Genomic DNA, 27,938 nt, shown 5'->3' with positions numbered 1-27,938 from the left:
TGCCCCACAAGCAACGGCAATTTTTAGAAGTCTGTTATCTTTCTTCTCTGAGCCTTTATCAAATAAAGGGGATGGGAAGGTCTGGAGGTGGTAAACATCTGGCTACTAGTTTTTTCCTCTAGTTCACATAATCAATTTCTAGGATGTAAAATTTCCCCATGCTCCATTTCCCCATTCCTGTAGTCTGCATTCCTGATCACATGGCATCTCCTGTTGCTAAAGCCTGTCATTCCTGGGCTTATTGGTGGTTAACTTAGGAGTAGATAGTTAACCAAGGGGGAGCTTGACCCTGATCAGGGTATCCCTTACCCTGGGTTAGACTGTGTGGCCGCCTGTGTGGAACCACTCTGGAGAACATCAGAAACTTTGATACATGTGGAACTCTGGTAGATTCAGCCTTTCTCACTTTCTCATTGTAGTGGGTGTGTGTGTGTATATGTGTGTGTGTGTGGTTTTTGTTTGCTTGTTATTTCATTCCAGGGGATAAATAGGTGCAGAAGGCTTGTTTTACAATTGTTGTTATGGTAGCCCCACCCCTTAGTTTGTCTAAGCATATTGGTCTATTTCTCCTTTTCCTGGTACTAACAATGTCGATGTTAACCATTTATTGCCTAACATGCCTGGCTCTCCGGGTGCTAATGTTTTGTTATTGTCGTTGTTGTTTTTGACGGGTGGACAATCATGATTTACTGCTAATAAGTAGTGAAGAATAACACACACAGAGTGCGATTAAGTGGCCAAATGCATACATAGCTCAAGGGCAAGAATCTCCAACCTTGAAGTATTTTGAAGCCTGTGCGGCCCAGAAAAGTTAAGGACTGGGTCTTGGCAGAAGCCCTTGTGCTGCTCTCCCCCACACACACCCCTTTATCTAGAGACACTTGCTCTCCCTCACCCCCACCCCCACCTCCCCAACTTTGACTTCTGCCTTCCTCTGTATCAGAAAACCAGAGCAGGGAAATGGGGGAGGGGGCGTGCCGCTCGCTTCCGTACTGGTTTATGTCCCTGGCAGTCTGGGGGAGGTGCTGGACGAGCGGCCCCAGTCCAGCTGCAGCCGACCCATGTCCGGGGCCCTGCCCTTTGCTCTGCAGCTTTTCTAAGTCCCGAGGCTCTGGAGAGTGGGCGTGGGAGTAGCCCTAGCAGAGGCTCCAAGGTCCTCCGGGCTGTTTAGGGGGCCCCAGGCGATAGCCACGTTCGGATCCTGGCTCGCAGCCAGGGGAGGGAGCTTGGGGTAAGGGGAGGGCCCTGAGGGAGGGGTCAGACTCCTTAGGAAAGAGTTAATGTGAAGAGGGGGAGGGGATAGGACGAAGGGACCGAAAGGAAGGCTCAGGTAGGAGAAGGACGGAGGAGGGGGAGGCGGGCGGGGAGAAGGTGGCTGGCCGGAGCAGACGTCAGAGGTAGGGGGCTTTTCCCCTTTGCACCCTCACCCCAGACCAGCCAACTCTAAACCTCGGCGGCGACTTTCAGTTTCATTTCCACGGACCCTCCTGCCTGGGCCGCAGCCGCCGCCGCCGCGATGCCCAGCAAGTTCAGCTGCCGAAAGCTCCGAGAGACCGGCCAGAGGTTCGAGAGTTTCCTGGCCGAACGCGGACTGGACCTGGAGACAGATCGCGAGCGGCTGCGGACGATTTACAATCACGACTTCAAGCCCAGGTACGGGCCGGCCCACCACGGGCCCCAAGGCGAGGGGCCGGCGCCCTGGGTGGTGGGGCCACCTTCCCGCCGCCGCCGGCGCACAGGGATGCAGCCCGGGGCCGATCGGGCCGGGCCGGTCCTGGCAGACCTCCTCTGGCGCCTGCCCACGCCCAGCCAGCGCCACCCCTAGCCCGCCCGCTCCGCTCAGCACGGCCCGGCGGGGAGGGGTCGGTGTCCACGCGCGGCTCGCGGCGGCCGGGGCTCGGTGGTGGGGGAGGGGAGCCCCACAGGGAAGGCGCTGCGGGCGCGGGCTAAGCGGGGTTCCCCACCCTCTTGTTGAGGGACGACTGCCTGCAGGGTCCACGCTGCTGGAGAGCTGAAGAGGCCCAGGGTAGGCGGGAGAATCTCGGGAGCTTCAGGGAGAAAAAGAACACAAACTGCGTAGGCAGTCAAACCTCCATTAGCACCTGTGGCTTCTCCATGGAGACCCAGGGCCAGGGACAGCCTCCTGGAGGCCCCTTTTCCCCCCATGGCTGAAGATATTTGGTTTCCTTTTCCTGTTACCACCCAAGTAAAAAAATCAAAGAGACTTCTGTCAAACCATAGACCGTGTGCTTCAGGAACACCTCTATCAACAGGCTGCTGCCTTGGATGGAAGACGAAGAAGCAATTTAGCTGGGATGAGTGTAAAGAGGCGCACTAATAAACGGAGAAATGGGATTGGGCCTTAACAGATTTTGAGAGGTTTGCCTTGCAACTGTCCAACATGCTAGTGTGGGTGAGATATGACTGCTGTTATGTGATTTGGGGCAAGTCTTAGATGGAATTAATAATGGTAGTGTGGCTTGAGGTTAGGGGAGAAGGTAGGAGTTGCCCGCATTGGCCAGAATATTACTGTTATTCATGAACATGTCTTGAAAGGAACATTAAAAGGGTTGAGTGGCTTCTGAAAAAGGCATGTTCACCTATGTCCACAAAGTGCAATGTGGCTCTGAACCCAAGTCCAGTACACTGGAAGTAGGGGAAAGAGAGCGCTTCACTCCAAATACACTCCAAATACACCAGTTTGCTAAGGATTCATAGCAGATGCCTGGGTGTTGTTTACTGAATGGTAACCTAACACATCAAGAGCAGTTCTTGCTATGAACAGACCAGAAGTTTACATATGGAAAGTGGAGGGTGAGGAAGTTGATCAGATCATCTGAGCAGGGAAGTTTCTCACTAAGCTAATTTATCAGGATTATTATTTATTTTAGTCAAGTTTATAACCATGCAGTCTGGCCTCATACTTTCAAACTTAAGTGGGTCTCCTGCCTCAGGTTCCCAAGTTCAGAAGTAACAGATTTGACCTAAACCACCATGCCTGGCTGCTATACTATTGGATTTTTATCTGTTGTTGTTGTTGTTGGGGTCTGGTGGGCTTTTTTAGGATTTATTTTTATGTATACATGTGTACACTATGTATGTGCAAGTGCCCACAGAGGCCAAAAGCGGGGACTGGCTTCCCCGGAGCTGGAGTTCTAGACAGTTTCGAGCTATTGTTGAACATGCTTGAGCATCTAACTCGCATACTCTAGAATCCAGCTCCAGGCACTGAGCCTTCATCTCTCAGATCCTGTTTTGCTTGAGTAGGGATTTCAAGTGATCCAGACTAGACTTGAAATTACTATGTAGCCAAGGCTGACCTTGAACCTGCTCCGACTCTTGTGTGCTAGCATTGCAGATACGCCCCACCCACCACCTTGGCTTCCCTCCTCTATTTTCCATTTATTTTGCGGTGCTGGGGCTTGAGCCCCAGGGCTTTGCACTTGCTAGGCAAGCAAACCAAGCACCACTGAGCAGCATCTGTAGCCTGTAGCCCTGAGGTAACGTTGCCTGTATGCACTTGTATTTTACCCAAATAAAACTGGGAGACTGACCTTGGCCTTGAATGACAGATAAAAGTTTTAATGCACAGAGGAGGAAGAAAGCCTAGAGTGTTGAGTTTCTATCCTGTCATGAGACCTATTCAACCAAAATGAGGAATATCTGACTTAGATGTCTTAGAGACAGTCTTGATGAATAGAATGTTCCCAGAGTCGCCCCAAAAAGCAGAAGTAGTGGGCGTTACCGCCCGGCCCTCCACCCCTCTCACCTAGCTACAGAGATTTCCACTTGAATGGTGTTCTGTTTATCCCCACCCCTGTTACTAGGGTCTTTTGCATCCCTAAGGGATCTTGGTGGCCTGGAGCTCCTGCTTTCTCTTCTCCAGTACTGGAGTTCTACCTATGAGAGCTTTGTGTGTGCTAGGTAAACACTCTGCTACATACTGAATTACATCCCCAGTCCCTCCTATTCAGTGAGTGAGTGTGTGTGTGTGTGTGTGTGTGTGTGTGTGTGTGTGTGTGTGTTGGACTTGGGTCATCAGGTTTGATGGCAAAGCTCCATTCCCCTTCAGCCATCTCATCCAATCTACTGTATTCTTTAAACCCAGACCATGATTAATTGCTTCTTCCTCTAGATTCTCATAGCTTGCTCTTTCTACATTGGGTATAGCCTATTTCCAACAAGATGACACTGCATCTCATTAGAACTCCATTCCTGCCCTCCCCACCACACATTCAGGTCCCCTGCTTTGAAAGTTCTGTACTTCTCAACTCTCAGTCCTCGGCCTACGGTTTGTAGGTAGTAGATGCCCAGTAAGTGCTTGCAGAATCCAATGGAATTCCGAGAGAATGGGCTAGAGCAAGCACAAGTCTCCCTTCTCATGAGTTCTAGGGACACTTCCTGCTAGGGAGGATTGGTACTTTATATGGAATGCACTGGAGGCAGGAGCTGGAGCCCACAGGGGGTGATAGAAGGAAATGGTTTTGCTTTGTTGGTCTCCCCCCACCCATCTGCCACCCTTTGGCAGGGTAGGGTGGTGAAACAAGGCCCTGCTAGGCTGGCCCGAAACTCATTGTGTAGCCCAGAGTGGTCTAAATTTAGACAATTCTTTTGCCTCAGCCTCTTGAGTACTACTGCGATTACAGATGGAAGCCTCCTTTCAAAATAGAAGATTGACCCCTTGACCTGGTACTTTACCTCATCCCTGTAGTGCCACCTTTGAGCATTAGGAGGTAGGATGGTCAGGAGTTTAAGGTTGCCCTTACTTAGCATAGAACAAGTTTTAAGCCAGCCTGGGCTATATAAGACCATGTCTCAAAAAAAAAAAAAATCAAAAGCATCGGCCACCTAATGCTCAAGGAACATCAAAGATGATCAGAAAAGTATGAGAGCAGGCAGACAGACAGGAGGAGGGCTGTGGAGTGCTGTTGTCTGGACAGGACAAGCCCTTAACTCACAGAGGCTGTGCTACATCCACAAAAGTTCAGCACCGGTGGGGAAGGAGTTCTTAAGGCCCCACTCCTAGTTGAGGATTTATTGGACGTTGGTGGCTGCTGGACAAAGAAGGGTCACTTTTTTTCTTTGGGTCAATGGCCACTGGTACCGTACCCATGTTCTAGTGGATGGCACCACAAAGGGCTTCATGGATTATGTTTGAGGGCAGGGAGCAGTCTGAGGAGGTGGCTCAGCTGGTAAGGTTGACAACTGCCAAGCCTGGCAACTTGAGTTCAATCCCTGGGACCTACTTTGTGGAAGGAGAGAACCAACTCCCAGAAGTTGTCCTCTCTAACACCCCTCCTGCCACACTGCACATACACTAAAGGGAAGTAAATGTTTTTAAAAAATAATTAAATAGAGAAGTCATGAACTAGAAAGGAAGATATGTTGGTAGAAAATTCAGGGAGGTGGAGTGGGGGGGGTAGATGGGGTAGATGTGATCAAAATATATTGTATACATGTATGAAGTTCTTAAAGAACAAATTATATTAATCAAAAGCAGGGGCTAGAGGGATGGCCCAGGGTGGAAGAGCACTTGTCGCTCTCACAGAAGACCCAAGTTCAATTTCCAGCACCTGCAGGGCATCTCACAACTTTGTCACTCCAGTTCTGGGACTTTTTGGTACCCTCTGCTGGTCTCTGCAGGCACCAAGCACACCAGGAGTGCTGCATGGACATCCATATAGCAAAACACCTGTTCACATGACATAAAAATAAATCACTTTAAAAAAAAAAAGCAGGCAAAGAGATGGCTCACAGGTTAAGAACACTGGCTGCTCTTCTAAAGGTCCTGAGTTTAATTCTCAGCACCACATGGTGGCTCACAACCATCTATAATAGGATCTGATGCCCTCGAGATGGCTCAGCGGGTAAGAGCACCGACTACTCTTCCAAAGGTCCTGAGTTCGGATCCCAGCAACCACATGGTGGCTCACAACCACCCATAATGAGATCTGATGCTCTCTTCTGGTGCGTCTGAAGACAGCTACAATGAATTACGCTGGAGCAAGTGGGGCAGGAGTGAGCGGGGTGGCAAAGATCCTGAGTTCAGTTCCCAGCAGCCACACACACAGCTCACAGCCATCAGTACAGCTACAGTGTACTCATACCCATAAAATAAATAAAATGAATCTTAAAAAAAAAAAATCAAGCCAGGCGGTGGTGGCACACACCTTTAATCCCAGCACTTGGGAGGCAGAGACAGGCGGGTTTCTGAGTTCGAGGCCAGACTGGTCTACAGAGTGAGTTCTAGGACAACCAGGGCGACACAGAGAAACCCTGTCTCGGAAAACAACAAAACTAAACTGGCTACCTAAAACAATAGCTATATAGTCTGTTCTATTATTGACTCTTGATTTTACATGTGTGCTTGCACACGCTCGTGAAAGAGGGTGAGAGAATCTGGGTCTGTGTAATGGAGATTGTGCTCAAACTGGCAGCAGTCCTGCCTCAGCTCTCAAAGAGTACCAGGATGCCGTGCATGATGGCTCATGTCTAATTCCAGTGGTTGGGAGGTAGATGCAGAAAGATCACAGGTTTGAAGGTAGTGTGGGCTACATAGCTAGGCTTTGCCTCAAAAATCCTAAAAACTAAAGCCAAGCCTAGTTTTGACCCACTAAGGAGAACCGCAACCGGAGTTGGTAAAACTAGATGTTCCTTAAGATCATTTCCAAATCTGATACCAGGTTGGGCTGGCTTTGCCTTTTTTTTTTTTTTTAAGCTGTCATTAGAGGAACAAACAACAGAGGCCCGGGCAGGGCAGTGTGGTGGAGACTAAGGCTGTCTGCCTAGTCAGGAAAGCATGCTAAGGTGCATTGGTGGGAGTGCTGAAATTCCTATGGATGGGTGACTGACTAGACTCAGCATAGGCGGTGGAACTGGTTACTGTCCCAAAAGTGAGACTTGGCCCAGTCATACACCTGGGTACTTAGCACAGCACCCAGTTAAGTACTTGGAAAAGTGTGCTGCTGGTAGAGGAGATGTTGCTGCCCTTGCACTGTAACTACAGTTAGTGCAACATACCTAAGGGTTAGCTAGGTTTGTGCAACATGGAGTTGTTAGTGGTTGAATCTGTTTGGTAACCGCACCTATGGAGGGGATTGGCCCGGCATGGGAGGAGATAGTCAAAGCCAGAAGTACAGTCAATAGTAAGAGCCTAGAAAAAAATCACAGCAGATAGGACCAGGCAAGTGTCGGAGATGATACCACAGACAACCTGGGTGAAATATTAAATTAGCCAGGCATGTGTCACATGCTTAGTGGAGGCAGGAGGATCAGGACCTTAAGGCTAGCTGGAGCTACAAGAGACCTAATCTCGAAATATTTTTTTAAAAACATATATAAATGTGTGTGTGTGTGTGTGTGTGTGTGTGTGTGTGTGTGTGTGTGTTTGAATTTTTCCGATGTTAGGGCCTAGGGAGCGGGCAATCTGAAACTCGTACTAATGAGAACATGAATTTGCACAGCTGGTTTAGGAGGCAGTTTTTCGTTTTGTTTTGTTTTGTTTTTTTAAGGATTTATTTTTATTGATTTTATATGTATGAGTACACTGTAGCTGTACAGATGGCCATGAGCCATCATGTGTGTGTGGCTGCTGGGAATTGAACTCAGGACCTCTTCTGGGCCCACTCCTTCCTTCCTTGCTGTCTTCAGACGCACCAGAAAAGGGCGTCAGACCTCATTACGGGTGGTTGTGAGCCACCATGTGGTTGCTGGGATTTGAACTCAGGACCTTCGGAAGAGCAGTCAGTGTTCTTACCCGCTGAGCCATCTCGCCAGCCTAGGAGGCAGTTTTGAAGATTGGGTATGGTGGCATATGTATAAATCCAGTATTTGAAAGGATGAAACAAGAGGATCGTGAATTGAAGGCCAGTTTCTCTCTCCAAATGAAAATTACCTTTTTATCTAAGTTGTACAAGTTTATTTGTTCTTTTGGCCCACCCAGAAAGTCTACTTCCCAGAGTGTGCCTTGTTTAAAAGTACAAGGTTTGTATGTTGTATTTGTGTGTGTGTGTGTGTGTGTGTGTGTGTGTGTATCATTATTATAACTTCAGAAACTGTGGGCAGGGGCTGGAGAGATAGCTCAGTGGTTCAGAGCACTGACTGCTCTTCCAGAGGTCCTGAGTTCAGTTCCCAGCAACCACATGGTGGCTCATAAGTATCTGTAATGGGATCTGATGTCCTCTTCTGGTGTGTCTGAAGACAGCTGCAGTGTACTCATATACATAAAATAAATAAATCTTTTTTTAAAAAGAAGCTAGCCGGGCGGTGGTGGCGCACGCCTTTAATCCCAGCACTTGGGAGGCAGAGGCAGGTGGATTTCTGAGTTCGAGGCCAGCCTGGTCTACAAAGTGAGTTCCAGGACAGCCAGGGCTACTCAGAGAAACCCTGTCTCGAAAAACCAAAAAAATAAAAAATAAAAAAAAATAAAAAGAAGCTATATATTAAAAACTGTGGGTGGGCAGCGTGCTTCTGTAGTGGGAAAACTGACTACACTGTCTAAATTAAAGCTGTGGTACTCTCTGCCACTATTCAGAAGGACAATGACACCGTAAAGCATTGTCACAGAATGATGCCTGTTTTTGTATACAGAGTTAGGAATAATCAAGTTATCAAGTAAGAATTGGATGTGTTCTACTTTAACAAGAGTTTGGAGTGAAGGCCTTTCACACTGCATGTCCAATGCCAGCTTGCTTAAATACCCTAAAACTTCCAGTGAATACCGTTTGCATGCATACTTACACCTGAGTAAGCTTACATACAGAGCACCATATCGTCTGTCTTTTTCTATCATGCTTTTCAATGTGGACTCCTCCATATCAACATCCCATTTCCATTCCTCTTTAAATTACATTTATTTAGTGTATGCTTGTGTAGAGGTCACAGGACAGCTCCTGGGAGTCAGCTCTTTCCTCCCACCATCTATATATATAGCTCAGGGATAAACTCAGGTTGTCAGGATGGGCAGCAAGCACTTGGATGTTCAACTATTTCCACCAGCCTTCTATTTTCTTGGTTGGTTGGTTGGTTGGTTGGTTGGTTGGTTGGTTGGTTTTGTTGTGTAGCTTTAGCTGTCCTGGAACTCACTGTGTGGGTCAGGCTGGCCTCAAACTCACATAGATCCACATGCCTCTGCCTCGCAAGTGCTGGGATTAAAGACGTGCGCAACAACACTCAGCCTAGTTTGCTTTTGAGAAGGTTTCTTACTGTGTATCCCCGGATAATCACAACCTATCACACAGACTAGGCTACTCTCGGACTTGAGGTGGTAATATGCCTCTGCTGGCATTATGGGTATGAACCACCATGCCTGGTTCTACAAGATTCAGTTCTGGTTCTTCTCCCTCTTGAGGCTTCTCTGTCTTCCCTTCTTGCCTGACCTGTGTTGGCTTTGGCTATTTGAAGACTCCTAGAGCTCTCAGGGGAGGTCCCAAGCATGAGTCCTTGGTTTGTAACTACTATCAAGGACTCCCTACTTTTATTAAATTTTGACCTTGGCTTTAGTGTGAGCCTCACATAACCAGAGCTGCCTTTGGACCACAGGCATCTCAAACCCAATGTATCCAATTCAAACATGATGGTCCATCTGGCTACCTACCTTCTCCTTCCTCGCCAACAGTCCCAGAACCGAAGTACTTGAGTTGGATATTCTAAATGCCTCCCTCTTTCCACTCTCTAGTCTCCCTCCTGTCAGTCATCAAATTCTGCTCATTTGCATTCAGAATACGATCAGACCCGCCCCCTCCTCTGTCTCTATCACCGCCTTATTCAGGCCTTTGGTATCTTCTAACCGGACAACTGCAGTGGCCTTCTTCTAACTGCTCTCCCTACCTACAGTCTTGCCTCCAGCATATCCATCTTCCAGTCCTGGTGCCAGAGTGATCTGAAACGCACATATGATCTTGCCACTCCCCTGCTTAAAACCTACCAACTGCAGTGGTTCTGTAACCACAGGGTAGCCTCTGACAAGGGCTGAAAGTAAGTTGTTACTGCTCCTCACCTCTTCCTACTAATACAGACACTAACAGTAGCAGCTAATGTGGACCGAGCATTCCTCCCCATGCTTTCAAATGACTTACCATCCTTTAAAAAGAAATCATAGCCTCTTCAGTGTTGTCTGAATTGTATTGCTCTCCTTTCTAGGGATGAAGGAGAGAGGCAGAGAAACAGGTATGGGACACAGGGAGATGTTCTGGGCCATAAGGACCTTGCGGTGTGCTCTTACAAGCAACTGTGCTGATCTAGCCCCCGTGATGAAGTTACTAAGGGTCACCACACAGTTGCTAGGATAGACTAACAATCCAACAGTCCCAACAAGCACTGATAGAAGAAGTTATCACTTCTCCAGATCTTGACTTTGTTCCTCAAGTACATCACGTGTTTGGGACCATCCTTGGTCTCCTGGGTACCAGAAAGGGAAGTGAAGGGCTGCTGAAAGTCAAGGTCAAGTCCAGGATCTTTGGCCTGCCATGAAGAACTATCTGGCTCTGCCCATCTCTGCCATCTCCTGTCATCCCCTTTCTTGAACGTTTCACTGTAGTACAAACCAACTGTATGTGACACTAACCACCATTCTCCCTTACTGAGGTCTGCTTTGTGCCAAGCACTGGACTAAATGGTTTCCTGCAATGTCAGTACCTCAAGTGAGCCTCATGGTAGCCCTACAAGCCAGGTCTTCAATCCCCATCTTATTTATTTCTTTTTTGTTGGGGGGGGCGGGTGGAGAGTGGGAGCCAGATTGGGTATTTTGTTTCTTTGTTTTGTTTTATTTTTAGTTTTTTGGTATTTTTTGGTGCTAAACCTCAACTCTCACAAATGCTAGACAGCACTCTTAGCTTCTAAGCTGCATAGATCTCAATAGTTGAAGAAAACAAAGTGTGGGTGAGGTGGCCCCGCTGAAGCGGCTGGGATGACAGCCCCACTGTACCTACCCATCAATTTGCTCGACTGGTGCTGCCTTTGCCCAAGTGAGGTCCAGTCAGTCCTCTGTGTCCTAGCTTGGGCCACTGAGCTGCTCCGGGAGGTCAGCAAGTAAGCACCATCACCGTGCTGGGATGGCTAGGTTCCTGGGTTCCTGGGTTCCCCCAGGCCTGGATCTAGGTCCAGTAGCTTGGAACCACCCAGCTGCAAGTGCAGTGCCTGGCACCTAACATGCCTCCGTAAGTGTGTGTGGAGTGGATTACGCTGAACTCCAGGTGCTGAGCCTTGAGGCTCTCCTGCTGACCACTTTTCCTGTCTTCACCTCTCTAGGCACAAAGCCAGGCTATTTGATCTCGGGAGAAGGATCCTTTCCCTTCCTGCTTGGGTTCCACCTGCACCCTTTGACTTCCGGTGGAAACTGCTGTCCGATCCGCTACCTTGCCCACACTCTGGACATCTCTGCTCTCTCTGGCCCCTTTCTCAGTCCTCCCCACAGTCTGGGCCCTGTCCATTCCTATGAACGTCTTTTTCAGCTTCCCCTGAGCCTTAGCTCTTTTCACTGCACTTTTTTTTTTTAATGGCCCCAAAATAGTTCCCCATTTTTTAAAGAAAAAAAGTCTGTTTTTCTCTCTGTCTTCCCTCAGTCTTCCCAGCCAACAGCCCAGTATTGAACTTTTCTCCACAGTGCTGCTTAAGCCAATTATTTTGTGTTGGAAAGCCCCAGTGCCTTGCTTTATGTTGTTCAAAATTCCTGCCATCCCTAGCCGGAGTCTCTGCCACAAGCCCCATCCTGCCTCGAAGCAGGGCTGTTGTGTCCCTGCGCAAAGCAGCCTTCAGGCCCTTCCCCAGCATCCTCTCCACAGCCACCCTGCCTTCCCTCACTTCCCAGTATCCTCTGCTTCTGGCAGCTATGGGACCCCTGCCCCTGGCTTCTCCTCCATGCTGTACGGAATGAAGATTGCAAATCTGGCCTTCGTTACCAAGACTCGGGTCAGGTTCTTCAAACTAGACCGCTGGGCTGATGTGCAGTTACCAGAAAAGAGGCGAATAAAGCCAGGGTCGAACATCAGCAAACAACACAGATCACTGCTGGCCAGGATCTTTCACGACAGGTGTGTGAGTGTATGCCCTGTGAGGCAGGGAGGGCAAGGGAATCGGATATGTGGCTTAAAAAAAACAGTGGCTTCCCTTGGGCTAGGGTAAACCCCCACCCCCTCAAGGGAGAAAGAGAGGCAGGGAATTAAGTCATGGTAGAGGTGGTTCCCAAACACATCTGACACTTGGCCAAGTTCCTAAGCCTAAAACTTTCCCCAGGGCAATTTCAGTCCAAGATCCTCCCTCACCATTCCCTCGACTCCCACTCTCCCCAGGGCTGAGTATCTTCATGGGAAGCATGGGGTAGACGTGGAGGTTCAGGGGCCCCATGAAGCCCGAGACGGGCAGCTCCTTATCCGCCTGGATCTGAACCGCAAGGAGGTACTAACCCTACGGCTTCGGAACGGAGGAACCCAGCCTGTCACCCTCACTCATCTATTCCCACTGTGCTGGACACCCCAGTTTGTCTTCTACCATGGAGAACAGGACCTGCCCTGCCCTCTGGGCCCAGGTGAGTGGTCTTCTGCAGTGCAGTAGGCCTCGGGTGGTCTCTGTCCAGTGGGCTCCTTCCTTGGGATGGGGGTGCTGGGTTGAGTTGGGTCGCCGCTTCACTCAAGCTACCTTTTTCCAGGTGAAAGCTACGAGCTCCATGTCTACTGTAAGACCAGCATTGTGGGTTACTTCCCAGCCACTGTCCTCTGGGAACTGCTGGGACCTGGGGAGTCAGGAGCAGAAGGAGCAGAAACTTTCTACATTGCCCGCTTCCTGGCTGCTGTTGCCCACAGCCCTCTGGCTGCACAGTTGAGACCCACAACTCCCTTCAAACGCCCCCCTCGGCTCACTAGAAACCCTGTGTTGACCAACCGGATTGAGGAAGGAGAGAGGCCCGACCGGTAACTAGATAGGACTGAGTGGGCACATGGGAAGACTGAGCGGGGAGGCAGAGCCCCCTTCTCCATCTGCAGGTGACTCCCTGCCTGGGTCTCACCCCTTTTGTATCAGAGGAGCAAGCTGTGTGAGAGTAGCAGATCCCAGAAGAGTGTGAAGGCTCTGTGTAGGGAAATGACAATGTGTTACAGACCTTTTCCAGGGCTCTGGCACTCTCTCCATGTACACAAATTCCTAGAAGGATAAACATTTTAAAACAATGAGTACTAAGTGCCAACCATGTAATTAGGTTTATAGTTGTAACATAGGTTCCTTTTGTTAATGATGTATAAGTATAAACAAATTTACAGCATGTGGTAGACCCTGGATTATAGCCCCAGCACCATAATCAGTCAAAAGGCCACGGATGTATGCCTGTAACTCCACCACTAGGAACTCGAAAGCAGGAGTTCAAGGTCAACCCTGGCTACTGATCGAGTTTGAAGCCAACCTGGGGGCTGTATAATAATAACCTTCCTCAGAAAAAAAAATAGACAGGAAAAAAAAGAAAAGATGTCGGAAAGATTATAAAAGTTAAAGTTGACTGTCCCTGAGTGATAAGAATGCTACTTATTTGAAATATATCGCTTTGGTGGTGTTTCTTCAAAAGAGTATATATTGCTTATATTTGTGTATTTTTGAGAGTCAGGCTGTGTAACCCAGCCTGGCCTGCAACTCATAAACCTTTTGTATTCTTTTCCACTGCTAAGTGCTGGCTTGTGCCATCACCACCAGCTCACAAAATATTTCTTTGTAACTATTCCAAATATTAGGCTTTACAAAAATGAAAGTGGTCCTTTGGACCAAGCAGCTGCATGAGCTGGGGAGTGCTACCTCCCTAGATGGCTGCTGTCCACACCACAGAAGTCATGGTAGACTTCCTGCAGGCTCCATGGGGACATTTCTAGAGTCTTTGAAGATGAGGTGTTTCTGTGTTTAGGGCATGCTTTCTTTCCTCCCACAGAGCCAAGGGCTATGAACTAGAGCTAAGTTTGGCCCTGGGGACCTATTACCCACCCGTCCGCCTGCGAGAACTGCTCCCGACCCTTCTTCAGGGACCAAGTATCTTCACCTCCCCAAAGGAGGTTGCTGAGATCAAGTAAGTGCCGGCACTTGTGTCACACTCCCTTGGCTTCCTCTCTCTGCTGGTTTCTCCCAGTCTGTGCTCTCTCACTGCGCTTACTCACCTTGAACAGTCCTTGGCACCCACTGGCATGTTCAGTGTGGGTATGAATGAAAGGGTAGAAGCCCAGAGCATGGGGGTTGCCTGGCCCACCATGATCCTGCTGCAATTCAACCATCACTTACCAGGGCCCAGTTGGAGACAACCCTGAAATCCAGGAACTATGAGGTGAAGCTCCGACTGCTGCTGCACCTGGAGGAGCTGCAGATGGAGCATGACATCCGGCACTATGACCTGGAGTCGGTACCCATGACCTTGGACCCTGTGGATCAGAATCCCAGGCTGCTCACACTGGAGGTTAGGGCTCAGACCTGCTGTCGGGAGGGTGGGCCCATGCCAGTCAGCTTGAAGGACGTAACAGGGTAAATAGGACAGCCCAACGAACATACAAAAATGATTCCTATGGACAATGAGCAGAGTAAGATTCCTGTCCCCTAAAGTATGCCAGAATAGGGCAGAGTGTTTTCTTTCTACTTTATTTTAGGTAGGGTCCTATGTTGCCCAGGCTAGCCCTCATGTGTCTACTGCCCCAGTGCTGCATTTATAGGCGTGGCCCACCACACCCAGTTCATATGGGTAGTGGAATTTTATAATCTAGATTTTTTGAGTCCCTTGTTTTCTCAGCTTTATTAGATAATTCTGAGACCCCTTTCTAACGTTCACATTTTGGTTTTTAAAATCTTATTTATTTATTTATCTGTTTCTTTTGTGTATGTATAACATACATAGCATACATGCAGAGGTCAAAGGACAGTTTGCAGGAGTCTGTTTTCTCTCCACCATATAGGTCCCAGGGATCGAACTCAGGTTGTCAAGCTTAGCAGCAGACACCCTAACCCACTGAGCCATCTCACCAGCCCTCACATTTTGAATATATACACACACTCAGACTTACTAGAATGGATTCATGCACAGGAATGCAGGTGGGAAGGGAGACAGCTAAGATGATGAGGGAAAGGTTGTTACAAGAAGGCGTTTGTACCAAGGTGCTGAAGGCAAAACTGGAACTGAACTGGCCAAGGAGCAGCCAGCTGGACTGGGGACATTGGCAGCATCTTAAAGTCCTACCTTGTCTAGATGCCTCTAGCAGCCTGCGGTCCTTTCCCAATTCTTGCTTTGCCTTATAGGAGAGCCTTATTGGAGCTCTAAGGCCAGAACCAAGGAGGGACTAAGGCTCTCCAATGAACACCCATTGGGTATAAAAGCTTGCTTTTGTTCATCCCCTGCAGGTTCCTGGTGTGGCAGAGAGCCGTCCCTCAGTGCTCCGGGGTGACCACCTTTTTGCCATTTTGTCCTCTGAGACCCACCAGGAGGACCCAGTCACCTACAAGGGTTTCGTGCACAAGGTGGAACTGGACCGTGTCAAGCTGAGCTTTTCTACAAGGTGAGTGTTGGAAGAGCCAAATCACCAAAGGGACCTTCAGGCTTCTAAAGAAGTCCTGGGCATAGGAAGTCTTGCTTTCAGAGAGGACGAGGACCCTGGACACAGGGTTCATGAGCTGTATGAATGCCTTCTTCTCCCAGAGAACTTTGTAAGGACCTTCTGGGAGGGAGGGGTTGGGGGAGTGGACTGGTGAGAGGTCGAGAGGGTCCTGACCTTTTTACTACCCACTCCACCTAACTGCAACTCTCCCTCTTAATTCTTTCCCATAGCCTCCTGAGCCGATTTGTGGATGGGCTGACCTTCAAGGTGAACTTTACCTTCAACCGCCAGCCTCTCCGGGTCCAGCACCGGGCCCTAGAGTTGACGGGGCGCTGGGTGCTATGGCCCATGCTTTTTCCTGTGGCCTCCCGTGGGGTCTCGCTGCTACCCTCAGATGTGAAGTTCAAGTGAGACTGTGGGCAGGGGCCCTGGGGCTACTTGGGGTGTGGATGTTGGGAATGGACTCCCAGAAGCCTTTGGGGATACCGAATGACTTCAAGTTCACATTCCTGAACCCTTTGCCTGCCAGGCTGTACGATCGGAGTCTGGAGTCGAACCCTGAGCAGCTGCAGGCCATGAAGCACATTGTGAGGGGCACCACCCGGCCTGCCCCCTACATCATCTTTGGGCCTCCAGGTACCGGCAAGACCGTCACATTAGTGGAGGCCATCAAGCAGGTGAGGCTGATACATAATCCCAGGGCCTATACTGACATAGGTAGCCCACAGTATGCAATTGTATTGCCTCCAGGAACCTAAATGAGCCTACACTTGAACTATCACCCAAAGAAGAAGTAGGGATTAGAGTCATTATGACTGTTGAGTGTTGATGTATATATATGCAGTCGTGAATTTACTGATTGCCAGCACCAAGGTGTCATCAGGACTAGCAGGCATCTGGGAGGCATAGGACACGTCTACCCAGACCATCTTTCTGTCTCAGGTAGTGAAGCTCTTGCCCAAAGCCCACATCCTGGCCTGTACTCCATCCAACTCAGGGGCTGACCTCCTCTGTCAGCGGCTCCGGGTCCACCTGCCCAGCTCCATCTACCGTCTCCTGGCCCCCAGCAGGGACATCCGAATGGTACCTGAGGACATTAAGGTATGTAACGAAGTACAGAGGGCCAAGGGACGATGGGTGTCTGGGAGGTTCTCAGAGCACTTGAAGACTTGCTGTGTGACTTTGGGTGGGTCAGGACCCCTCCGGGGACTTCAGTTTTCCTTGTCAGCAAAAGGGGGGAGGCAGGTAAATAAAGTGGTCCAGAGCCAAGGGTAGACATGTGAAAGGGAAGAGCTAGGCTGATTTCTGATCTTTTCGTAACCCGTAGACCTGCTGTAACTGGGATGCTAAGAAGGGAGAATACGTGTATCCCGCTAAGAAGCATCTGCAGCAATATCGGGTCTTAATTACCACCCTCATCACTGCCAGCAGGTAAGTATAGGATTTGTGTATTAAGTGCTAGGAAAAGTAATGGGGTGTAGGGCTAGGGAAAGAGGAAGGGTTCCTAAGGGCAGGGTGAACTGAAGGGCCAGAGTTCAGGTTTGGTAGTTGGGTACCTGGGAATGACCCCTGCTTGGCCTGACACTCCCAGGTTGGTGTCAGCCCAGTTTCCCATCGATCACTTCACACACATCTTCATCGATGAGGCTGGCCACTGCATGGAGCCTGAGAGTCTGGTGGCCATAGCAGGTGAGGGGGCTCAGGACGGGTTACAGGTACAGCACCCCACACTGATTTGGTAATCCCACCGTTTAACCTTTCTCCTCCTGCCTCCCAGGACTGATGGATGTCAAGGAGACGGGCAATCCTGGAGGGCAGCTGGTGCTGGCGGGAGACCCTCGGCAGCTGGGGCCTGTACTTCGGTCACCACTAGCCCAGAAACACGGACTTGGTTACTCTCTGCTAGAGCGCCTGCTCACCTACAACTCCTTGTATAAGAAGGGCCCCGATGGCTATGACCCCCAGTTCATCACCAAACTGCTCCGCAACTACAGGTATCACTGCCCCCTCCCCTGCTGCTCATCTCACGTAGTCCCAGTGGCTGTCAGCTGGAAGAGGGCGGTTCTCTTCGTAGCCCTCTTTACAGCTGCTTGGTTTAGGACTCAGCAGGTTTTTGGACCAATGGTTTATCTGCATAGTGAAGGTCATCAGAGCAGAAAGAGTCTAGATGGATCTGCGTTTCTAGGCAACCCAACAAGAAATAAGAAAGGCGGAGAGCGTACAGCTTTCCTTAAAAGCATTGTTGGTTGAATCACATACACAGCTGAGGCCTATATACGTGGGGGTTTTATTTCTTGGTTGGTGCTAGGACTTGAGCCCAGGATTTTACATGTTGCTTTCAAGTGTCTGATGTACAGATGTACATGCCCCAGCTCTCCTCTTCCCTTTGAGACAGGCTCTGTTTGTATTGCCTGTGCTGATCTTATCTCTTGGCTCAAGCAAGCCTGCCGTAGCCCCCTGAGTAGCTAGGACTGTAGGTGCACACCACCCTCACCATCTTATATACTCATAATGAGTTTAGTTCTTAGAGCTTACGTGAGTTGTAGACTGCCAGTGTGAGTCTGGTAAACGTGGGACTGGACAAATGATCAGCATTTAAGAGTCTTACAGAGAACCTGTGTTCAGCACCCATGTCAGGTGGCTTAGCCTCCTAACTCCAGCCTCTGGAGGATCTGGCACCTTTGGCCTCTTTGGTCACATGCACATACCCACACACACACACACACATACACAGACACCCACACATAGACATAATTAAAAATACTACTCATCTTTGAAGAGTTTGGTAAATGTAAACTGAGCTGTGGCCCGCACATGCCTGCAATCCCAGCATTGGGACGTTGAAGGAGTCCATCCAGAGGACTGAGTGTTTAAGGCTAGCCTGGGCTACACAGGAAGAGGCAGGGTTGATATGGGTGGGTAAAAGAACAGCTATACAAGGTGTACCTAGCAACCGAAGTTGGATTTCCCAAACTGGTGAACCCACTTGGAAGGACAGAACTGGCTCCACAAAGTTGTCCTCTGACCTCCACACCCATGGCATAGTATGACTACTCACATCACTCAATGATAATTGTAAACCTTTTATAGATGCCTTTGTGTCGGTACTTAATAGTTCGGGGGTGAAACAGAGTGGTGATAATAGATGATAATTTGTTTTCTGGACTATGTTTGGTAAACTTAAACCTGATAATGGGTCCTAATATCTAGGTTTTTTAAAAAGGAATTTAAAAGGCTGCTGAGTGAGAGTCCTACCCTGGCCACAGACACTGATGAATGTTACTAGGCATGGCTGGAGGGCCAGAGGCTGGGGTGAGGAGCACCTGAAGCAGAGCTCCCTACGAGGCCTTTGATCTTGCTCTTTCTCCTCCGGCCTCCTAGGTCTCATCCTACCATCCTGGACATCCCTAACCAGCTGTACTATGATGGAGAGCTGCAGGCCTGCGCGGATGTGGTAGATCGAGAACGGTTCTGCCGCTGGGAGGGGCTGCCTCAGCAGGTGAGGCCTAGCAGGCACAGAGCCCTCCCTTTGTTCTTAGGGGCTGGAACCTCTGATCCCTCCGCTGGATTGGAGGGTGGGGAGGCAGGAAGAGGAACCTGAAGGTTTCCTCTCATTTCCTGGTGTCCAGGGCTTCCCCATCATCTTCCACGGTGTGATGGGCAAAGACGAGAGAGAGGGCAATAGCCCATCCTTCTTCAACCCCGAAGAGGCGGCTACAGTGACGTCATACCTGAAACTGCTCCTGGCCCCTTCCTCCAAGAAGGGTAAAGCCCGCCTGAGCCCCCGAAGTGTGGGCGTCATCTCCCCGTACCGGAAGCAGGTCAGGCCCTCGGTCTAAGCCTAGGACTTCCCTCTTTGCCCGCCAGCACCCTGGCCAGCTGCCTGCCTCTGCCTCCCTCTTGTGTGAGGGTGAAGGCATGAGAGAAGGGCACCTATCCCTCCCTCCAGGTAGAAAAAATCCGTTACTGCATCACAAAACTTGACCGAGAGCTCCGCGGACTGGATGACATCAAAGACTTGAAGGTATTGTAACTCCCTCCAGTGTCCCTTATCTCGGCCTGTGCTGTGTCCTGGCCCACCCTGTTTACTCAGAGTGGAACGGGGTTTTCCCCCCCACGTGGTTCTGAGGTGGAACCTGGCAGCCTGCCAGTTTAACACGCACCCATGTCTGTCTTATTATCAGTCAGGTGTGTGGCCTCTGCCTAAGTTTAAAGTCCAAACTCCCTGAACCAACCCCACCTGTCATGTGATAACACCTGTCTGGTGATATCATCTCTACTGCCTCCTCCGTAGTTTAACTGTTCTGGAGGAGTGGCTCAATACGGATTCAGATTAAAATCACTTAGAGAAATTTAATAATGCCAATTCTGGGGTCCCACTCAGCCAATTAGCATAACTCTCAGAGGCAGAGCCTGGGCTCCGGTGGGACTTTTGTTGTTATTCTTTTAGTTCTTTTTAAAAGATCCACAGGTGATTCTGGTGTGTGGAGTCAGGCTTTATGACTTACTGGCCTCTCCCTCGGAAATTCTGATCAAATTGGTGGCTGTCTCCAGGGATGAGAACTCTGCTCTTTTCATTCTTTGCAATGCCCGTTTGCTTTTCTTTGAACAGTTTCCAGCCGCCCCGCCCCGCCCCGCCCCCCCCCACACCCCCCCACACCCTATAGCTGGCTCTGTCCTTCAGAACTCCACAGCAGGCCTCTTCCGGGCTCTGTGATCCTCTCACTCATCTCCAAGCCCCCAGTGATTGGTCTGTACCTCCCTGGCAGCCTTGTCTCCTAGAACAGGCTTGCCACCGCGGTTCCTCTTAGGACCTACCTGAACTAAAGCCCTGCCTCTGCATTGTAGGTGGGCTCTGTGGAAGAGTTCCAAGGGCAAGAACGCAGCGTCATCCTCATCTCCACCGTCCGAAGCAGCCAGAGCTTTGTACAGCTGGATCTAGACTTTAACCTCGGTTTCCTTAAGAACCCCAAGGTCTGTAGGCTTGTGGGTGGCATGAATCCTTCCACAGAGCCTGTCCCTTCGATGACCTCACCACTATTTCCTTCCAGAGATTCAATGTCGCTGTGACCCGGGCCAAGGCTCTGCTCATCGTAGTGGGCAACCCCCTCCTCCTAGGCCATGACCCAGACTGGAAAACGTAAGCATTCCCAGCCCCCATAGTTGCTCTCAGCGACCACGAGTGCCAGCCTAAGGCAGGTGTGTTCTTGCTAAGCACTGGTTTACTACTCCCTTAGTCCTCAGATCTGGGGGTGTTCACAATACCCGCCCTGTATTAATAAGTGAAGGGGAGCAACTCTGCTTCAGATGTAACAGCGTATGCCTCCCGACTCCGCTCCTCGGCCCGGTTTCCCATGCATGCCAATGTTCTGTACCCTACAGATTCCTGGAGTTCTGTAAAGAAAATGGGGGATATACTGGATGCCCCTTTCCTGCCAAAATGGACCTGCAGCAGGGACAGGACTTGCTCCAAGGTCTAAGCAAACTCAACCCCTCTACCTCAGGTATGGATGGGCCATGGTGGGCCAGCGAGGTGACGTGTAGGGAGAGCTCAGACTAACAACTATGTCTCTTTTTTTCCCTAGGGCCCCGCCGTCACCAGAATCTCCCCCAGGAGCGGGAGGGTGAAGGGGGCCTGCCCTTACAAGTGGAGCCAGAGTGGAGAAATGAGCTCTGAGGACACAGCCGCCCGCCTTCTCACACCAGCCAAGCCTTATTGCTGCCTATCCCTGACCCACCCAGAACCCAGCTCGCCTATCCCTGCAAGAGATGGGAAGGCCGGGAAGTTTACAGCCCAAACCATTCCGCCCCTTCCTCTGCTAGGGAAAACAACCCAAGCTGCTAAAACTTGGAGGAAGGGGGAGGAAGAAAGCTTTTTTTTTTCCCCTCTCCTTTGCAGGACTGGGGATTGAACCCAGAGCCTCAAATATTCTAGGCAAGCACTCTACTGCTGAGCTGCTTTAAGAAAAACAAAATGCCGTTCTATGCAAAAGCCTCTAGCTTATGTCTATCAGCCTGGTCTTGCTTCCTGTGCCCCCAGGATGACCCTCCAGGAGAGTATCTGCCCGGAGCCACGCCCCTTCATAGCTGCTTTGAGGGGAGGAAACCCAAATGGACAAGGAAGCCACCCACAGGCTTCTAAGTTTAGCCAATGGTACAGACCACTCCCCTCACCCACCCAGGCAGTCCGCCAAACATGACCTCATCCTTTACCCTAGACTCCACCCTGTCCCCTGCTGCCTCCGCCCCCAGCCCCGCCTCTGCAGACAGGGGCCCAGCCTAGCCAGCAACTTGGAAATGAAGAGGAAAAGATGGGACTCCAGGCTCACAGCCAAGGTAGGCCAGTGAAGACAGGAAGCTGCCACACACGGTGCAACCTTTGACCTTTATTCATGTCCTGCCCTCCCACCAAGTAAAGTCAAATACAAGGCTACTATCCAAAGTAGAAACCCCAGTCCCTACCCTAGACTCCTCCTGTGAGCCAAAAATACATAAAGTGCTGGTGTGTGGTATGGGGAAGGCCAAAGGGACTAAGAGCCCCGCCTCTGGACCAACATCGGGAGGAGGAGCCCTGCTCAGGAAGGGCAGGGCACCAGCCTGGTTCCCAGAGGCAGGGAGGAAAGAAAGACCTAGCGACCTCCATGTGGGCCTAGGGAAATTCATGCAGTCCGGGGCAGAAAGGAACTAAAAAGGAAACTGGCAGCCTGGAGTCCTACAAGGGTACTGGTACCCTGGGAAGGGAAGGGTGGGAGGGTTTGAGAAGGCTTTAGGAAATTCAGAGAATGGGACAGCCCCTCCGGCGCTTATTCTTCCGGACCTGTAGGCCCGCTCGAGTGGCCATCTCAAATACCTCCCGCACCCCTTCCTTAGTCTTGGCTGAGCACTCAAGGTAGCCGAAGGCACTGATCCTGTTGGCCATGTCCCGGCCTTCCTCAGATCGAACCGGCTCCTGATAAGACAAGATACAGGGTCAAAAGAAGGGGTAATTGGGCATCCTCCAGACTGGCCCTGCAGAATTCCTAGGTCCAGCTACTACCACAGGCCGTTTCCAGGCTGGGGACATTTCAGAATTCTGTCCGTTCCCTCCTCCCACCCAGCCTTACCCCTACAGTACCCATTCCTTCCCTGAACAACCGCCTACTACCCGACTGACTCCACCCTCCCTCTTCCCTAGTCCGGTGGTTCTCAGCCTTCTAGTGCTGCGACCCTTTAATACAGTTAGTTCCTCATGTAGTGGGGAGCTGCCCCCCCAACCCCCACTACAAAATCATTTTCGTTGCTACCTCATAACTGTAGTTTTGCTACTGTTATGAATAGTGATGTAAATACCTAATATTCAGGATAGCGAACATGCAACCCCAAAGGAGTCATGACCCACAGGCTGAGCCTTACTGCTCTCATCTGTCCTACATAGCTACCAGAATACTTTTTGTTTTGGTTTGTTTGTGGGTTTTTTTGTTTGTTTGTTTGTTTGTTTTTCGAGACAGGGTTTCTCCGTGTAGCCCTGGCTGTCCTGGAACTCACTCTGTAGACCAGACTGGCCTCAAACTCAGAAATCCGCCTGTCTCTACCTCCCAAGTGCTGGGATTAAAGGTGTGTGCCACCACCACCCGGCCAGAATACTTTTACTAACATACAAACTGGACACCTGCTCCCAGCTAAAACCTTACTAGCCTCCCAAGCCAGCCTACCTCCTTACCTTCCTCTAAATAAAACAGTCTACTGGCTGGAGTAATTTAGCAAGTCGCTGAGTACTCACCCCTTTGAGCCTTCTTCCACCCGTGTATAATGCCCTTCCTCCCCAGGGTACTTTAGCACACAGCCCCTACTTCTTGGGCATGTCGCTTCTCTGACACTTCAGTTACTTGGGGACCCTTCTAGTTCCTCCCTACATTCTCGGGTAGGACAGCACTGTTCCGCTAAGAGCTGGCTATCAGCTGTTTCCATCTCAGGCTGGAAAGTTCCCTGGGGAACTTGCCTCACCACCAGCGTTGCCACACCCACCTGTTTCATCTTGGCCAGCTCTCTCCTGGTATGCTCATCTTGCCTCAGGTCCTTCTTATTCCCCACTAGGATGATGGGCACACTGGGACAAAAGTGCTTCACCTCTGGGGTCCACTTCTCAGGAATGTTTTCTGCAGAGAGATCCACCAAAACGTATAGATGTACTCACTTCCACTTAACAACAGAAACCAAGTTTTCTATAGCAGTTCTGGAATCTACTGAACAGGCAGTACCTTGCAGTGGTCACCCCTCACCCCAAGGGCTACTGTCTCCATAGCAAAGAAGACTTGCAGGACCTACATGCTCCCAAGACTCCTCCTCAGCCTCTCAGTACCCCCAAAGCCTTACCCAAGCTGTCAGGGCTGTCAATGGAGAAACACATGAGGATGACGTCAGTGTCCGGGTAGGAGAGAGGCCGCAGGCGATCATAGTCTTCTTGCCCTGCTGTGTCCCACAGAGCCAGCTCCACCTGACACACAGGGCTATTGAGCAGCTAGCCCGAGGGCCCCAGCCCTCCCACCCTGAGGCCCTGTGAAATCACTCATCCTATAAACTAGCTGAACATCTTTTTACCACTCGATATGTGCTAGGTTGTATTGACCAGTCACAAAAACAAAGATACACTTTTCTGAAATCTTAAGATGGGTTTGATCTTTGTGTAGTCTGTGCTGCCACTGTCAGCAGTGTTTAGTTCTTAGGGCAACCCTTTGGGGGAGGTCTTGCCCTCATTCATATTTTGCAGTGGAGAGAAGTTAAGCCCAGAGGCAAAAGGGACTTGGCTCAGACTCCAGAGCCAGTATGTGGTCGAACCAGATAGTACATCCAGGTTTTTTAGAGCTACAGTTTCACTTCCTAACTTCTGCTGGTTCCAGCAGGGAAATAAAGATGTAGGTGGGTGGTAAGAAAGGACATCCATGGGCCTTATGTGACGGCGGGGAACAGGGGTCCCAGGCAGGGAATTCGTGGCCTTCACCTGCTTGCCATCCACTTCGATGTCGGCGATGTAGTTCTCGAAGACCGTAGGGACGTAGACCTCCGGAAACTGATCTTTGCTGAAGACAATGAGAAGGCAGGTCTTCCCACAGGCGCCGTCACCCACAATCACCAGCTTCTTTCGGATGGCAGCCATGACTGAAACTGGCAGGCAAGAGGCAGTGGGGATTTGAGGAGGGGAAAGCCAGTAAATCCAAAAACACTTCTCTCTAGCCACCCACCCCCCAAGCTTGCCTAGAAACCACAACATCCAGCAAAGGAAGGGAAGGGGGCTTGCCAAGGCGTCTTCTTGCCAAGAGCCAATCCTGCAGGCAGAAGACCTTGGGCCACTGGTCAGGACAGGTCTTCCTAGAGGCACTAGAATTGATCAGGAGGAGGAGCGCAGGACCCGGAACACCTGAGAAGTGCTCAGGTGTGCCCCCTAAAGACCTAGATTTAGCCACCTTGCCTACCAGTTTTATTTGTTACCAGGATTTTGACAGTTTTAATAATCACTAAATGCCAAGTAGAATCGATTGTCCCACAATAACAGTCATGCCTGCCTGGACACACACACACACACACACACACACACACAGCCAGCTACGGCTGTTAGGATAAAGCAAGGAACACTTGTAGAGCCCCTAGGTGTTTGTCTCTCCCTGGACACGCACATACTTAGTTAGGCATTTTGAGAAAAAAAAAAAATCTTCAGATCTCCAGCTGCCTGTTAGGTGGAGGGTGGCCTCCCCATTTGAAAACAAAAATAACAAAAGTCTTTATTGGGGGAGGCACCTATGCATGTGACAGTCAAAGAACAACTTTGTGGTCAGTCTACCTTTACTTGGGTTCCTGGACTCAAACTCAGGTAATCATGCTTGCATCTTTGCCCACTGAGCCTCTCATAGATCCCTCACACTGGCTCCAGGTCTTTCTACTTTGACAAAAGGAGGAAACTGAGGCTCAGTGGGGTTTAGACAAAGTGCAGGGATAGCTCTCAAAGCAGGACTTTGTGATGATGCCATCTCTTACCTGCATGGCACTTCACAGGTGAGAACAGAAAGAGAAGCTAAGCCAGAGGCCAGTGGAAGCAATAGGCTGGCTTCCCTGACCCACCCCTTCACTTCCCCAAAGTCTCAAGTCACACAAAGAAGGCTCAGTCCTGGCAGCTCACGGTCAGGCAGCCTGTGCCCCCCCACCCCCGGGCCTGGCAGCAACACTGGGTCACTCAGCCCCTGACAGGGGACAATGACCACACTGTGGGGAGCCACACATCTACCACAGCATTGCTGTGACGGAGCTAAACCCACTTGGGAATCACCTCCACCCACTCTCTGGAACAGTCCCTTCCTCCTCAGGACCAGCTGACCCTTAGGCCCTGCAGCTGCCTCCCTGTGACTCAAGGTGAGGGGTCAGCTTCTCCGAGTTTATATGGGTCCTACACCCCAGCACACGTGAACAAGCAGTTCATACCACGGAAGCGGACCAGGTCAGTGAGGTCTCCAAGTCTACACAGCCTGGGAAGGATAGTGCCAGCCGACTATATGGAGGAGAGATGAAGAGAAGGCTGTGGGGGAGGGGGGCCAGAGCCTGGGCTGGGAGGAGCCTCAAAAGAAAGGACTAGTGAGGATCAGTCTAAGCTTTGACCAGGCAGGGAGCAAGCAGTTAAGAGGAGGACAGTAACCTGATCTCAGCCCCAAACTTGGCTTTTCCTTTCAGTCCCATATCCTGTCTGGTTCCACTGGACTCCTGTGTTCCCTCTACATACCACCACCTTAAACCCTGGCCTGTGCCTGCCCTTTAGGAAGCAGAGTACTCCAGCCCCAGGCTGATTCTTTTCAGCATCAGGCTCCTGGGTGGTTCCTCCCTCCCCTACACACACACACACACACACAACTGGGATGTGAGGAAAGAGGACGTGAGTCACAGAGAATTTATAGGAGTTGAGTATGCACAGCCACACTTACCACCACCCCACCTCAAGGGGTTTTCCCTAGGACCCCCGAAAGACTGCGAAGAAGGCGTGTGCTGCATTGTCTCCTTCAAAAGTGAGATCTGAGAGGCATACCCAGGTAACCCACAGGACTTCTAACAACTCCCCCACCCACTCCCATTAATTCAATCAGGCTGGCTGAGACAGCCCCAACCCAGGGTGGGCAGTGTCGATGGAGCATGATCAATCACTACAACACGGAAACACTAGTCGCATCCCCATGCATGCGCCACAGCTGTCCCACAGCAGCAAGGCGGCTAGGCATTTGATGGTAGGAGGTAGAAGCCGGAACTTCGTGGCTGGATTAGAGCTCCCAGCTCAGAAGATTGTGCATCTAGACTGCTTAGGCCAGAATAATTGGGAACTCAGGCCAAGCCAGGACATTAGGCCCAAGGCCAAAATGGCATGGATGGCCTGGCTAACACTCCCTGTGAAAGGCGGCTCCGGAGGAACTGCCCCACTAACCCTAAGAGAGACAATGAAACGTCACGCAGGGCCCGCAGAGGGGTCTGGGACCTTCCCTAGGACAAGACACTAGCCCTCCTTGTTATTCTCTTGATTTCCCAGGTGATCCAACAGGCCTTTGTACTCTGCTCCCCTGAGATCTAGGCGAGGAATCACTCTTCGGACAACACCTTTTCCTTAACTTTAAAGCCAGAAGTGAAGGAAGAGCGGGGCCCCAGCTTTCCGTCCAACCCCCTAACACTTCCAAAGTTCCCAAAAGGGTAGAAGGAAGAGTTGGGAATCGGCGTGTTTTGTTCTTTTCTTTTTTTCCTTTTCCTTCACTCTCAGACACACATATACACAACACAGGAGCAGGATCTTTCCTAGTCTTCTCAACCTCTTAGCTCAGATCAGCTCCAAAACCCGTCTAGGGCGGCGTCCAGACCCACCAAGCAGTGGCAGCCCCCAATAGTCACATCCCACCCCTATTCCCGCCATTCCCCATCCCAGGCCAGAACTCCCACCCCTAGCCAGCCTGAGGCCCTGTTTCCTACTCCCCGCCCGGAACTGGAGCGTCTGGGTTGAGTCGCTCACAGAGATCCAAGTGTGTCCCTGGCCCAGCTAGGGAAGTCCGGAAAGGCAAGACTCAGAAAGGGAAGGGCTCTGGGCTCTGGTTCGAGAGCTCAGGAGGCGAGAGCGCCTGCCCCGCAGCTCGGGGCGCTCTCCCATGCCTGGCCCGGAACCCCCTCCGGAGCCGCTCCCGGAGCGATCCGGGAACCGGGGGAGTACTCTCCCCGGAGGTCAGTTCTCACGACGCCTCGCCACCCACCAGCTGGGGCCCCGGTACCTTCTGCTCCACCGCCTCCAGCTGCGCGGCCGGTGCCGGAGGCTGAGACTGACCCGGGCCCCGCCCCACTCTCCAGCACCGCTCCGGGGCGGGTCCATCAAGGGGAGGGGGGTCGACAGGGGCGGCCCTTAGC

The 27,938-nt window shown here is 50.7% G+C and overlaps 2 protein-coding genes across 6 annotated transcripts; one reads left to right on the top strand and one right to left on the bottom strand.

Annotated features, from left to right (window-relative positions):
* The first annotated feature begins 1,029 nt into the window (after nucleotides 1–1,029).
* Nucleotides 1,030–21,983, top strand: Mov10 (Mov10 RISC complex RNA helicase). 4 transcript variants are annotated; one of them, XM_031375067.1, is made up of 21 exons: nucleotides 1,030–1,231; nucleotides 1,468–1,653; nucleotides 11,826–12,029; nucleotides 12,288–12,523; nucleotides 12,644–12,905; nucleotides 13,904–14,038; nucleotides 14,251–14,419; nucleotides 15,352–15,506; nucleotides 15,776–15,952; nucleotides 16,075–16,222; nucleotides 16,488–16,646; nucleotides 16,873–16,976; nucleotides 17,137–17,234; nucleotides 17,323–17,539; nucleotides 18,927–19,044; nucleotides 19,175–19,366; nucleotides 19,495–19,569; nucleotides 20,394–20,519; nucleotides 20,597–20,685; nucleotides 20,928–21,049; nucleotides 21,131–21,983. In XM_031375067.1, the coding sequence occupies exons 2-21, from the start codon at nucleotides 1,517–1,519 to the stop codon at nucleotides 21,220–21,222; spliced, it is 3,015 nt and encodes a 1,004-aa protein (XP_031230927.1). In that variant the 5' UTR covers nucleotides 1,030–1,231; nucleotides 1,468–1,516; the 3' UTR covers nucleotides 21,223–21,983. The 4 variants fall into 4 exon arrangements, with proteins under 4 accessions (XP_031230927.1, XP_031230925.1, XP_031230926.1 ...); XM_031375065.1 differs by having other exon boundaries at nucleotides 1,030–1,330; nucleotides 1,433–1,653; nucleotides 21,131–21,982; XM_031375066.1 differs by having other exon boundaries at nucleotides 1,044–1,231; nucleotides 1,433–1,653.
* Nucleotides 21,912–27,938, bottom strand: Rhoc (ras homolog family member C). 2 transcript variants are annotated; one of them, XM_031375069.1, is made up of 5 exons: nucleotides 27,806–27,938; nucleotides 24,523–24,686; nucleotides 23,898–24,018; nucleotides 23,550–23,680; nucleotides 21,912–22,494 (listed from the first exon to the last, which is right to left on the bottom strand). In XM_031375069.1, the coding sequence occupies exons 2-5, from the start codon at nucleotides 24,676–24,678 to the stop codon at nucleotides 22,321–22,323; spliced, it is 582 nt and encodes a 193-aa protein (XP_031230929.1). In that variant the 5' UTR covers nucleotides 24,679–24,686; nucleotides 27,806–27,938; the 3' UTR covers nucleotides 21,912–22,320. The 2 variants fall into 2 exon arrangements, with proteins under 2 accessions (XP_031230929.1, XP_031230930.1); XM_031375070.1 differs by having other exon boundaries at nucleotides 27,788–27,850.

The sequence above is a fragment of the Mastomys coucha genome, unplaced genomic scaffold (genome assembly GCF_008632895.1).
Source record: "Mastomys coucha isolate ucsf_1 unplaced genomic scaffold, UCSF_Mcou_1 pScaffold16, whole genome shotgun sequence".
In the NCBI taxonomy this organism is placed as follows: domain Eukaryota; kingdom Metazoa; phylum Chordata; class Mammalia; order Rodentia; family Muridae; genus Mastomys; species Mastomys coucha.
Note: the sequence above shows the minus strand (reverse complement) of the source record. Positions and strands in the feature narration are given on the sequence as shown.